This window comes from Hippopotamus amphibius, chromosome 2 (genome assembly GCF_030028045.1).
Source record: "Hippopotamus amphibius kiboko isolate mHipAmp2 chromosome 2, mHipAmp2.hap2, whole genome shotgun sequence".
Classification (NCBI taxonomy): Eukaryota; Metazoa; Chordata; class Mammalia; order Artiodactyla; family Hippopotamidae; genus Hippopotamus; species Hippopotamus amphibius.
This window is the reverse complement of record NC_080187.1, coordinates 161,353,421-161,367,131: the sequence shown is the minus strand read 5'-3', so window position 1 is coordinate 161,367,131 and position 13,711 is coordinate 161,353,421. Positions and strand designations below refer to the sequence as shown.

General features: G+C 32.8%; 1 protein-coding gene across 8 annotated transcripts in view; it reads right to left on the bottom strand.

The window, feature by feature from the left end:
* Positions 1–13,711, bottom strand: part of RALGAPA1 (Ral GTPase activating protein catalytic subunit alpha 1) — a 219,804-nt gene that overhangs the window by 56,023 nt on the left and 150,070 nt on the right. For all 8 annotated transcript variants that reach the window (XR_009051229.1, XM_057720816.1, XM_057720818.1 and 5 more), the window contains 2 exons: positions 7,280–8,144; positions 5,385–5,456 (listed from right to left, as the gene is read on the bottom strand). Coding sequence is in view for 7 of the 8 variants with exons in the window: in XM_057720816.1 (XP_057576799.1) it covers positions 5,385–5,456; positions 7,280–8,144 (937 nt within the window). In the remaining variant the exon portion in view is untranslated. The remainder of the gene's footprint in view (positions 1–5,384; positions 5,457–7,279; positions 8,145–13,711) is intronic.

Here is a 13,711-nt window from a genome sequence, read left to right as displayed (position 1 = left end):
ACTGGTCTTGTCAATGATTTATGGATGTAACATCCAAAGCACAAGCAACAAAAGCAAAACAAAAACAAAAAGAAAAATAAACAAGTGGGATTACATCAAACTAAAAAGCTGCACTGCAAAAGAAAGGGTAAACAAAATGACAAGATAATCGATAGAATGGAAGAAGATATTTGCAATTACATTTCTGATAAGAAATATAAGAAACTCATACAACTCAATGGCAATAAAACACATACTCCAATTAAAAAATGGGCAAAGGACCTGAACAGACAATCTTCCAAAAAAGATATTCAAATGGCCAAGAGGTGCATGAAAAAGTACTTAACATCATTAGTCATCAGGGAAATGCAAATGAAAAACAAAATGAAATATTGCTTCACGTCCATTAGAATGGCTATTATCAAAAAGACAAGCGATAACAAGTGTTGGAGGGGATGTAGAGAAAAGAGAATCCTCATGCACTGCTGGAGGTAATGTAAATTGGTGCAGTCAACCCTGGAAAAAAGTATAGAGGTTACTCAAAAAATTAAAAATAGAACTACCACATTATCCAGCAATCCCACTTCTGGGAATATATCCAAAGGAAGTGAAAATACTAACTAGAAAAGATATCTGCACCCCCCATGTTCATAGCAGCATTATTTACAATAGCCAAGGTATGGAAACAACCCAAATGTCCATTGATGGATGAATGGATTAGGAAAATGTGGTATTTACAATAGGATTCAGCCATAAAAAAGAAGGAAATCCTGGCATCTGTGACAATTAATGCTTGAACCTTGATGGCATTATGCTAAAAGAAATGTCAGACAGAGAAAGACAAATATTGCATGTTCTCACTTATACATGAAATCTAAAAAATCTAAATTCACAGAAACTGAGATCAGATTGGTAGGCAGAGGATGGCTGAAGGGTGTCAAGGGGTACTAATTTCCAGCTATAGGATGAATAAGTTTTGAGGATGTAAGGTACTTTATGGTTACTATAGTTAACAATACTGTATTGTGTATGTGAAAGTTGCGGAGAATGGATTTTTAAAGTTCTCACAACAAAAAGAAATTGTAACTAAGTAAGGTGATGATGTATTAACTAACGTTGTACTAATCATTTTGCAATATATAAAAATTATGTTTAAACCTTAAACTTACACAATGTTATATGTCAATTATATCTCAATACAGCTGGGAATAAAAAAAATTCTGAAGGGATGATATGGGAATAGAGAAATTAATTATATGAAAAAGAAAGAAAAAGAAAAACCCTATAAAACTGAGAGAAGGAATGTAGTAGAGAATTATGAAACCATATATGAATCTCTACTAAGCATCTTTTGAAATCTCAATGAAATTAGGTTTTGTAAAAAAAAAAAAAAAAAAAGCCCTGAAATTGACCTAAGAGGTAAAGAAAACCTGAAAAAAATAAAAATGATGAAACAAATGGAAATAATTTGAAGTTCTACTAATTCCTCCAAATTTTCAAATAGATAATATTCATTTTATGAATCTGGCTATAACATTAATTCTAAAAACATTAGAACAGACAAAAAATTAGCTAGTAAATATTCTAATAGATGAACCATGCCCTAATTAAAAATGAAATTCTAATAAATTTAACCCAAAAGGAAGTCAAAGGACCCAATAAAGTTCATCCAAGAATGCAAACATTATTTAATATTAGCAATCTAGTTAATATACATCAACTAGTTAAGAAAGCAAAAGCTGAATATAAAATAAAAAAATATGAAAACCTGAATATAGATGCTGGAAAGGATTCTATAACATTTAACACCCTTTCATTATGAAATCTCTTAGAAAACAGGCTACTTTCTCAGCATGATAAAAAATGGTCTACTTCAAACTAACAATATTTTAGTTAAGGATAAAACAGAAGAGTCATTTCCATTAAAAGCAGAAAGGCAATGATGACCACTTTCTATAACTATCTAACGCTGTAGTGCAAGTTTTAGTCAGTGCAATAAAACATGATATAAGCAAAATAAGGCATAACTTTTTGAAGGGAGATGATTTGCAGAAAATTACACACCTAAAGAAATCCTAAGGGTGAGACAACTATAAAATGTTTAAAATCAACAAGAGAATTCATTAAAGTATTTGGATACAAAATATAATGGGGGGAAGGGGGAGAGTCTATTCAGAATAGCAACACAAAAGTAGAATACCCCTAAAAGTAATGTCCAGGTATCAGAATAAATAAAAAACATTCCATGATTATGAATGGGAAGAATGATGATAATAAATGTGTTTATTCTTTCCATAGCAAAGTTTTATTACAAATCAAATCAAAATAGCAATGGGATTTTTTTTTTCTGGGAAACAACAGTATAATTCTAACATGTATCTTGAAGAAAAAACAGGTAAGAACATCTAAGAAGAGAAGAACGTGTGTGGGTTGGGTGAGGAAGACGACTGAGCCTAAAGTAAACAGTAACATCTCCACAAAATTGACAGACAAATCAATAGAAATGAATAGATAGCTTTGAAACAGCTTAATATTTGATAAAGACTATCAAATCAATGGGAAAGATATGGATTATTTAACAAATTATATAAATAAACTATTTTCCAACATTCAAGGTGGTTCCATTTCTCATTCTATAAATCAAAATGCATTCCAGGAGTAAAGAATTAAATATAAAACAACTACCAAACACTTAAAAATCTAGACGGAACTGTAACAATGTTTAATTGATTTCAAAACAGAACTCTGTAAAACAACAAACAATTGAAGAAATTTTAAAAAAAAGACTGAGAGATATAATTACTACATAAAAATGAAAAACCAGTATGTTAAAGAACCTGAAGTTGTTGAAAACTGAAAGCCAAACAACTAACTAGGAGAACTCCCACAATAAATACAAAAGTTAATCCTTAACACGCACACATATATAAAAGAGCTCTTACAATTAAGAAAAATTCCTAAATAGAAAAATAGAAAAAGGATATGAGAGAATTTGAAAACAGATTAAGTTTTTTTACAAGTACATGAAAAATATTAACTTTACTAGTAATTAAAAACTATAATGAGACACCATGATCTGCCCCTCAAATTATAAAGATTAAGAAAATATGATTAATATCTCGTGCTGGACAGGTTGAAGTTACACAATGTTGGTAGGATTAGAAATCAGTACTTAATGGAAAGCAATTTTATAAAATATATGGCCTGATAAGTTCTTATGCTTTGACCTAATAATTCTATTTCTAGAATCTACCCTAGGGCAAGAAATTAAAAACAAATGTCCAAAAATCACAGAACTTAATGCCATAAAGAATTTTTTTTGAAGAGTATCAAAATGGCTGAGGAAAATGCTCATAATATGAAGTTTTTTAAAAGACATAACTTACTATACATTACTATGATTCCAGTTTTGTAAAACAAAAATTGTATATATGTCTATCAAAAAGAAAGATTAAAAATACATAAAGAAATGTTAACAACAGTCTTATAATAACAGTGTCATTTTTCTGTTTTATATTTTCTATAATAACCAAAGAAATTATACATTATTTTAAAAAATTATCCTGAGGAAAGCTAAAAACAACGATGAAAACCAGTTAGGAATGGCAGGAAATGAATAAAAATTGTATTTTTCTATAAATTTGGTAGTAAAAGGCATGAAAGAGATGTACTGTAGCTTGAAAGGATAGTAGCTGAGGAAAGTTTTGTTTTGTTTTAAAGGCAGATAACAAACATGCTTATGGTAAGAGAATTAAGTAGAAATATAAGATAAAGAAGGGATAACGTTTGAAGATCCCAGAGCAGACCAAGAAGGTAGGAAGCAGAAGTACAGAAAGAAAAAAAGAGTTTTCTGATGCAGAAAGTGAGCAAGAGAAGATGGCTCAATACAGAAAAATTTCAAAGATGAAGATGTAAGGCATATTTGTTTGATGTGGGAAAGGTCTGAATCATCTTCTTCACTTTGCATTCCTGTAGAATAGTGATGGCAGGGTGAATGGTCTGTTACAGACTAGTTTGCCAGTTGTCAGAATCACTGGATTTAATTAATGACAGATGTGACTAACCTGTGTTAAAATGAGAATGTGTGGAAGAAGAAATGTTAAGAACTACTGTTCTAGCAGATTGTCTTTCATATAGGTCAAATCTTTGAATTGTATCCTTATGAGGTTAGAGTAGAGATGACCTTTTGACTATAATGATGGGCTTGGGGAACAAAGAAGTGGTTTATAACAATTACTGTGAGAAGTAAAGTAAAAGTGAACAAAGGATAACAAATATGCCAAACCACAGAGATAGCATTGTTGAAGTAAAGGTGCATGAATCTACAGTAACTCTCTATATCACACTGGTTTCATGATTTTCACTAGTAATGTACTGCTGCTCAGGAGTAGAGAAAGCAGATGTTAAGAATGATTCTGATTAGCAAACTGGTTATGGAAAAAAAATATATATATATATAAACTTAAGCAGAAGAACAGTTTTGAGGGTGCAAGATAACGTATTTTAAAAATGGTTGACAATATGTGAGTCTGCTGCACAGGAAGGCAAGTGGGTGGAATTAGAGCTGGGTGGGCAAACTGTGGGAATAGAAAAAAACAAAAAACTGAAGACCTAAAAGTATAAAACACCAGTCAAGTAAGATGTGAGAGAGTTAAGCAATGTGAATGTTAAGGATGTTGTGGATTTCAGATTTCAGAATTACAGACATTCTTAATAATGGTAACATTCAAAGTATTGCTTTGTTAATGTATTTCTAATTATATGGCCAAAAAGCATCTCCCATAAATTTTATTTTATGAATCTAAAAAGGAAAATAGCACATATACATAAGTTGACCATATGGGAATTTCAGTTAAGTAGTATTTTGTAGTTTCTAATACAAGTTTCCCAGGAAATCTCATCCAGGTATATCAGGAACCTAGAGATCATTAAAATAATGATATAACAAGGTTTCTCACATCAAAACCCAGATATAAATGGGTACATGTCCAAGGGCTTAAAAATAAATCAGATTTACAGCAATATAACAAATTACATCCATCTTCTTTGTTTCACTAATATTTTTGTAGGTACTAGCTTGTATTCACCAGTCATTTTCACTTGGCCTCTTAGACTAATCAAAAAGGGTATATTTGGAATATCTAAGTATGGGAAAACTAAAGGACATTTTATAGGTTCAATCAGATTTATTCAATTCAAAAGATGATTCTGAAATGTATTAAAAAAAAGATATAACATTTAAATGTAGCCATACTTTTTTCTAAAAATATTTATTATTTCTAAGGTATATATAAATGAAAAATGGTTTCTGTTCAGAAAGTTATAATTCATGTATTATTCACACATGAACAGAGAAATAGCTGACAGGTGCTAGATATAAACTTGAAAATTTCCCAACAACTTACCACTGTCTTGAGTCCAAGTTCCTAAGTTCTCTAAGTAGTTTTTCGTTTTTCTTCAGGAGATGAAAGCTCCTCCTAAATAGAGAGATTTATAAACATTTTCATCACCTTTGCAGTGAATGACATGACAGTCCCGGAAATACTTTCCACTCTACTCATGCAACTCTTATACTTTTCTTGCCTTTTCATACTTCTAACACAAAGGTGAACAGACCCTAAAAAAAATGTAAAGAATATACATCATTATTTCTACCCAGGCCCTCATACATTTCTGTTAGTGGATCATTATCTATTGGCCACTTAAATGTTTCCTTGCAGATGCTGTGAGTTTCCCAAACTCATATTCAGAAAAATGGATAAAAATACTTGTAGGTCCCTTCTCAAGAGTTTCATAAAAATATGTGAGAAAGTCGTTCCTCATGAGAAATAAAAAATATTCACAGAATCTAAATCATTAACAAATAAGAATGTGTAATTCAGATGGAATTTGCTTTCTTTCTTGTTTTACGTTATATGCATTTTTTACACTACAAAAGAGCATGTAAGTTTTACCAAATACATTATACAGGTGCTAAACATGTGCAAATTATAGTGATGAAATCAGTGCTTGCCGTGGTGAAGCATCTTTGATTTTTCTCAAGAGACAATATATGGACCATTCTACAGAGAGTAGAATGAATTTATGTTATTGGTAATTACCTGTATTTGGACATACCACAAGGCAAACTGTGTTCCTGATACAACATGGCTTTCCCATGAGGCAGAGGATACACCCTTCCAATAAATGGAAGGGTTTAAACCAAGTAAGATTATAAACACTAGGTAAGCAAGTAGAATTCCAATTCAATGCTTCACATGCATTTGAATTACTTTAAGATTTATTCGTCCAGTGATATCTGAGCTCCCTTCCTACTACAAACTGAACAAAAACAATAAATAATGCTGCTTCTTCCATTTTCCTACAGGTTTTAGTATCACAGAAATTTTAAAAATAAATGTATACTAATAATGCTTTACACTAGTGTACAATTTTAGTATTTTATATACATTATCTAATTGAATTCTTACCATCATATGAGGTGGAAGTTATTTCCTCCATTTGCAGACTGTAGCCTGAGGCTCAAAGTTTAAGTGACTCTAACCTGGATCTTCTGATTTAAATATCATGCCTTTTCATGTAACTCCTACTTAACTTACTTCAAAACTCTGTGTGTGTATTGCAAGTTTTTAATGAGGTTTTGCAATATGCATAAGAGAAAACAAAATTAAAAAAAAAAAGAAATGCAGATTATTTTCTTGATTTGATTCTAAATCCTGAGTTAATTTCTCTGATATAAACAAGAAATGATCATATCACTGTTTGTCTAAAAAAAAAATTGGGCTTATGTGACGAAAGCAATATACGCTTTAGGCTGTGTCCCTAGTTCCTGACACAGAGGTCCTAAAACCCTTGTAATTTCCTGAGTGCTGGAGGTGACAGAAGTGTCTTACACAGACCTCCTAAAACCTCTGGAATTTCCTGGATAATAAGAGCATCTTTTGTTCTAATAAGGTGACTCTTGGTGGTGTCCTGGATAACTTCAGGATGGTGCTGCATCACCAGAAAGAGCAAGCCACAATTAGAAGCTTGAAAATTTCAGCCCCACCTCTGGGGAGAGAGAAGGACTGGAGACTGGGTTAATAATCAATCATGCCCACATGATAAGACCTCCGTGAAAATCCCTGATTATGACTCAGTGGACTCAAAAAAAAAAAAAAAGAAGATCTACCCATTGGTCAAAGACCCAATTGGTAGGTAATATTTAGTGAGGCAAAGAACAGAGACTAAAATGCTGATCATAAGATGAATAAGACTAATATTTTTTCTAAAAAAGGACAAATTTCTCCTTTATTCTTACCTTTTGTCCCAGGAATTCATTCCCAATATACTAAGAAGCAATCTGCAATAATAAAATGCTGACTGAGGTTTCTGAGGTGTTGGCTCATCTTGCTCCACAGCTTTCATGTTTAAGTCATTAAAGTGTTTCTCAACAAATTCTTTTTCCTCTGTATGCTGCTTAAGGATAGCATTAATAACATCATTTTCCTGTTTTTCAGAAATGCACACAGGCTGTGGAGCAGGAATATTAAGTGAGACTCCAGTTCTCTGTAAGCACTCAGGACTAGTTACACCTAAATACTGCAAAAGCTCGTCAAGAACATCTTCTTCCTCTCTTATTGTATCCCAAGTTGGTACAGTTTCTCTAAATCTTCTTTTAAACTGGAGGGAAATCCCATCTTTAACTGTTATATCTTCTAAGCATTCATTAGATGTAGAAGACTCTTCTGGCTTCTCTTGGCGAGACAATGAAAGGATGAGAGATGTAGGTTCTGACAAACCACTTACAAGAGGTGGTCCATACAGGATGGCAGAATCCCATGAATATTTTCCAGAAAGATCACGTACTATAATCCTGACATTTGAATTGGCTGATGCAAGGCCAGCAGATAAACCTCCTCCAGGTATACTCTCTTCAGATCTGATCTGGATACAGGACACTAAGGTGGTATTGTTCAACACAAAGAACTGAATATTTGGACTCTCAAAGAGTTCAGGAGAAAGTTCAGTACTTTCACTGTAATGATTGTCGTGATTTTCACACACCTGACTTGTTAACATAGCAGGACCACCACTCATTGGATAATGGCCCAAGTGATTTACCAGATGTGTTATAACAGTGCGGGCAGCTATAGAGATTAATCCGTGTTGCATCTGAGTTTTCACTAGAAATAAAAAAATGTAAGTGAGTGGGAATACTGCTGCTTCCTAGGAAGTCATATAACAATGAAATATTAGATAACAAATGGGGATTCCATCACATTATCAAAATCACATTCAAATATTTGAGTAAATATTAATATTTTCAATTTAGAGTATGCACGACAAGAATGATGGCAAAGACGAAAACTGCTCTTTGATGAAGTTTTGTTAATTTTTATAAGAAAGCCCTTTTTGAAATTTTTGCTTATGGATTCATAATTTAAACTGAGGCCCTTAAATGTACATACCTTAAAAGAAGGTTCAAAAATGTTATAAATCACTTGAAATCACTTAGCACCCAGATTAAAAAGTCAATGAAATCCAACTGATAAGTCTTTTATCTTATGAGGAGATTCAGAGACATACAGAGTTTTCAGCATGCCTTAAATGTTATTTAATTATGGCTTTTATGGATGATGTAAAAGTGTCAGAAAAAAGTGACCTTTCACTAAACTTCAGTAGGAGTCAGAATCAATTTAAACAGTAAGTCAGTGTAGCCAGCATATGCCAAGGAAATTTTAAAGGAAAAAATATTTTATGGCCTGCTTATTTTTCTAAGGCATTAAAGTAAATAAATAGATAAGGAGTGTATCTATATGAGTAACTTAAAAAAACAAACAAAAATACTCACCACCACCACCATAGGGAACGGTAAAAAGAGAAAACTCAAAGAATACAGTAGTAAGAGGCCTAAAGAGGCAAGGTGCCTGAAGCCAGGACCTGAAGGAGGAGGAAGAAGGAGGGGAGGGTAGAAGGAAGAACAAAGAACACAGAAAGACAGTAAAGGGAGAAAGGAGGAAGTGGAGATAGACAATAACTTGTCCAAGCCCACTAGCCAAAGACTGCCAGTGTGATTCTAAAGAGGTTTGATGTGGAAGCCAGTTATGTAATGAGTGGTGTCAGGAAGTGGAGACAACTGGGTTAACGTGATACTTTTCATCTAGGAGGAGGGAGAACAGTTGTCATTAGTAAAGACAGACTAATCATTCATGTTAAAAGAGGACGTTCAGTTGTGTGTGTTTATGTGTGTTGACAGTATTCTTGTCTGTCTTATAGACAAGGTTACAGAATAATCATGTCTCTGTATTGTTTTACTACAGTCATATTGTCTGAGCATTGTTTATACTCTGAAAGTTAATCATTTGGGAATACTATGGCCTAATTACCAGAATAAATATAGATCTGAAGATGTCTGATGATCAAAGTATTACCTACATAAAATAATTTCCTTAATTTCAAGTGTACTTTGTGATGAATTTCAGTAACTATACAGAATTGTATAACCACTAACATAATCAATATATAGTAAAATTCTCACATTAAAGAAAGATAAATTTTGTTCTACATAAATTATACTTCAATAAACTCAACTTTAAAAAAGTTTAAAAGGGAACTAGGTTGTGCATTGCTGATATGATTACTCAAAAAGAGGCAAGGGAGAAGAACAGTGTTATATTTTCGAGACTAGTCCTCAAGATTCAGAATCAACACTGCTGGGTACAGGCAAAGAGTCAGCAACAAATCAGCTGCTATGCCATTAATACCAGTAACATCTCCATTATTCCAACTCTAAAAAAGAACAGTTTTCTTTGGATTTTGGTTGCTTTTGAAATGTTACTGAGTGTCAAAATTTTAATCTTCTTCCATAACCAAGTTTTATGTTACATACATGTATATGTAAACATTTTCCAGTTTACTTAAAAAGTTCCAATTACATTGAGCTGTTCTTCGATTATAGTTATGGCTAGCTCTGAAGATGAGCTATTCGACACTAAATAATTAACCTTAATTCAATTCTACATTTTCAAGACCTATTGTGGTAAAGTAAAAATATATGCCACTGACTGATGAGAAACAGATGACTTGAATCTAGTGTCTGCTTTTGCCTCTCTAATTATGACGTAGAATATAAAGGGTGTTCACACGGTAAGGGGCCTTGCCAATAACCTAGCCAATACTTCTCATTTTGCACATGAGGACAAATGGGTTCACAGAAGTTCAGGGATTTGCCTGCCACAGAAGATTTCACACTGGGGCAGTGTTATTTCCATCTTTACCACAACTCTAATCTCCATATTTTTCTTTTTTGTTAAACTGCCCTTTTCTTTTGGCAAATCACTATGACATATGGAAACAATACATTCAAAAACTTTTTTTGTGTATAGAATTTTCAAAACAAGTATCAACTAGCATAAATTAATAAATGGCCAAGATCAACTGGAAAAGCTCATTTAAATTAAACTAAGCCATCTTTTAAATGGTAATAGAAAATTATGATTAAATATATATGTTTTTTGTTTTTGATGCAGGAAAAACATTTTATGTTCTTTATTTTTACCCCCTTTCTTCCTTTTGAGTGATAAACAGGTGACTCATTTTAAGCAGTGAATCTTTTTTGCAGAACATTTCTGAAGAGGCAAAAGAGTGTAATTTAATAGAAATAGACCATAAAAAAAAGAATTTCTGACTGTCTCTGGCTTCCTCTGTGACCATGGACAAATCACATAAAACTTCTTACACCCCATTTTTCTCTAAGAATAACACAGATTTTTTTGTAAAGATGAACTGAAAACATACACAAAGTTGGATATAACAGAAACAATATAAATCATTCAATTTTGAGAGCACTATAAGTCACAAAGGTTTTATGAGCTCCTTTTTCAAACTTGCTTATAAATAAATGGCAAGAATGAGCCAGCTCTTTCGCTAAAACAAACCCATAAGTCCAGGCACCAGTCCATACTATACATGCTCTTCCCAAAGAAAGAGACAGTGAGAATGCAGTTTAAGTGAGCGTGTTCACACGTCATAATTACTAACATTGAGAACACTTAAAAAGTAAATTTAGATTTCAGAAGTAGGTAAAAGCATTTCCTTTCCTAAGTTGCGTCTTTAAATTCAAGATACATATAAATATAAAGGGATAAAAGCCTCTCAACTTGTTAATTTGGCAGTTAGGTTTATTTAGATTTATTTTTCAGTCATAAGCTACAGAACATACATATCTTTCTTCTACATATCTACTTAGATGTAGAGAAAACATACGAAATCCTCTAATTTAGAAATTCAAAATGAAACTAAAATAACTAGCCTTGTGAGAAAATGCAAAATGAAGATATCGATGCTTCTAAGGCTTTGTGTAACTAGCATTCATTTAAAGAAGTCTATTCAAGGTTGTCTTTTCAGATTGTCAGATTAAACAAACCCTACAGCATTTGCAGCAAACCCATAATTACAGATTATTATGGCATACAAAAGCAGCAAGACATAAAAAGCTGCTGCAATTCACTGCACTGTAATAGAACATGCAGAGGAAGTTAATTTTGGCAAATGCTTTAAATATTAGCTTTGCATAATATGTATAGGTGAAACTATAATTAAGACAGAATGAATCCTCTGGAGCCTCCTTTCACTCTGACCCTGCAAATGATGACTTTTTGCTAATAAGACTACTGCCATTTGACAAAAAGCCAACTTCACTACCTTGCTTTATTCTTTAGTAAATTTAATAATTACAGCTACTCCTGCCAATAGTTCTCAAATCAGACTTGTTCAATCCAATACTGAGCTTATTAGGGACACTCTATGTTTAGAAATCTTTGGCCAAAAAAGTACTTGAAGATGATGAAGCATGCCTTAGACAAGGGCACAATGATTAGCCATTTTTGCCACATTAAAAAAACCCCACAGCATGCAGTTACTATAGACCACAGAATCACCTGCTGTTAGCTCACAGCTGTTCCTAAAAGGTTCTGCATTTATCTGGTCCTTAATACCTTTAAGGAAGTCTAAAGGGAACAACTTTAATACATTTAGAGAATAGTACCCCACAGAGTATTTGGTATCAATATAAAGCTCATCTGTTTAAAATCTTTATACCTTTCTGTCTTTTGCAGTGACTGTTAATGGCACAATAAATTTTGCATGAAATACATTAAAGCTACTCTTTGCATAAGTAAACTATTTATTTCACTGTTTAAGAAATATACTATACTGCCCTGAATCAAACTTTATCATTTTATACCTTTAAAAATGCAAAAAGCAAAGAATATTTTCATAAAACTTTGTTTTTAATAAAATAAACACGGTATTGTACTATGCTAAATCTAAAGAAATAATTATGTCACCTATTTCAATTACTGTCTGAATGATTTTTCTTATATTTCTATTTCACTTGTATATATGTATTCTAGACAAACTATTAGGTATTTGTGTTCAACCCAAAACACTAGTGCTATTTCCCTGATGTGTAACTTTATATTTTCACTTGCATTCTATGTCATCAATGTATTACCATGGCCACATCCTAGATGTTTTCATCATTTATGGTTATTCTACCTTTAAAAATCAAACCCTTCCTTAATAGTTTACTCTTTGACCACAACCTTCTAGTCTAGTGATTTCCCAATTTTGTTTAATAGAGCCATTGGAGAGGGCTGTTGGAGATGAATAGGAGAGAAGTCAGCAGAATCCCTGCTGCAGCTCTACTTTAAAAAGTTTTACAAAGTAGACTTCCTTGTGAAATTTATTTGAAGAGGTTCCACTGCTTATTAAAAACTCATTTAATAAACCACTGTCCTAACATACTGATACAGTCAGTGGTTCTCAACCTTGGCTGCATATTAATCACCTGCAAGGTTTTAAAAATCCCAGCAATCCCAGATCAATATATCAAAATATCTGTGGACAGGACCAGAGCATCAGTATTGTAATATGCAGCCAAAGCTAAGAAGCACTGTTCTAACTTCTTATTACCAACCATATCTACTTTCTGACTCACTGGATCACCTCTACTTTCTTCCAGCTTATAAGCCATTTGAAGCATTAGTTCAGTCCTTACCAATCCTAGATTCTATAACTACACCATATACCAATATTCTGAAAGCCACTGTTCCCTTGATGTCTGCCAGGTCCATCTTACTGAATGTTGATTGGTGCAACCAAAACTTCGCAGTTTCCATTTTCTATTGGGCCCTCAATAACTTTTGTCAGTCCCCTTAATTTACTTCCATCTTCTTCTTTCTGGCCTCAGAAGAAGGGCTAAAGAACTAATATTAACTTTCCAGCTACCTCTCAGGAACTTCACTCTATTAATGATCCCCTTACCACCTTCCTTCTCAGCTTATAACTGAGTTTAACTCTGTCTTTAAAACTCCTTTAAACCTGAATAATCTTTTGGCTTATCTATTGTTTTATCATTTTTCTTTGCTTTCTTAAAATAAAAAAGTCACGCTTTTTTAAAGAGCACTTTTGACAGATGGTTATACTTCCTTAATTCCTGCTTGCTCCTCAACCCACAGCCATCCACTTCTATCTCCTACTTCTCCACTGAAACTAAAGTAGATACATTTATCAATCTTTTGTACTTGATATCTCTATCATTTACTACCACTGGCCAGTCTTTAAAAAAATCTTTGTGTTCTCTTTGTTTCTGAGAAACTACTTTCCTGGTTTTCTTTCCTTTCCAATTTTTCCTTCTCAGAATACACACACCCATGCAAATACATATTCTTAACAAAGACACCTCTGC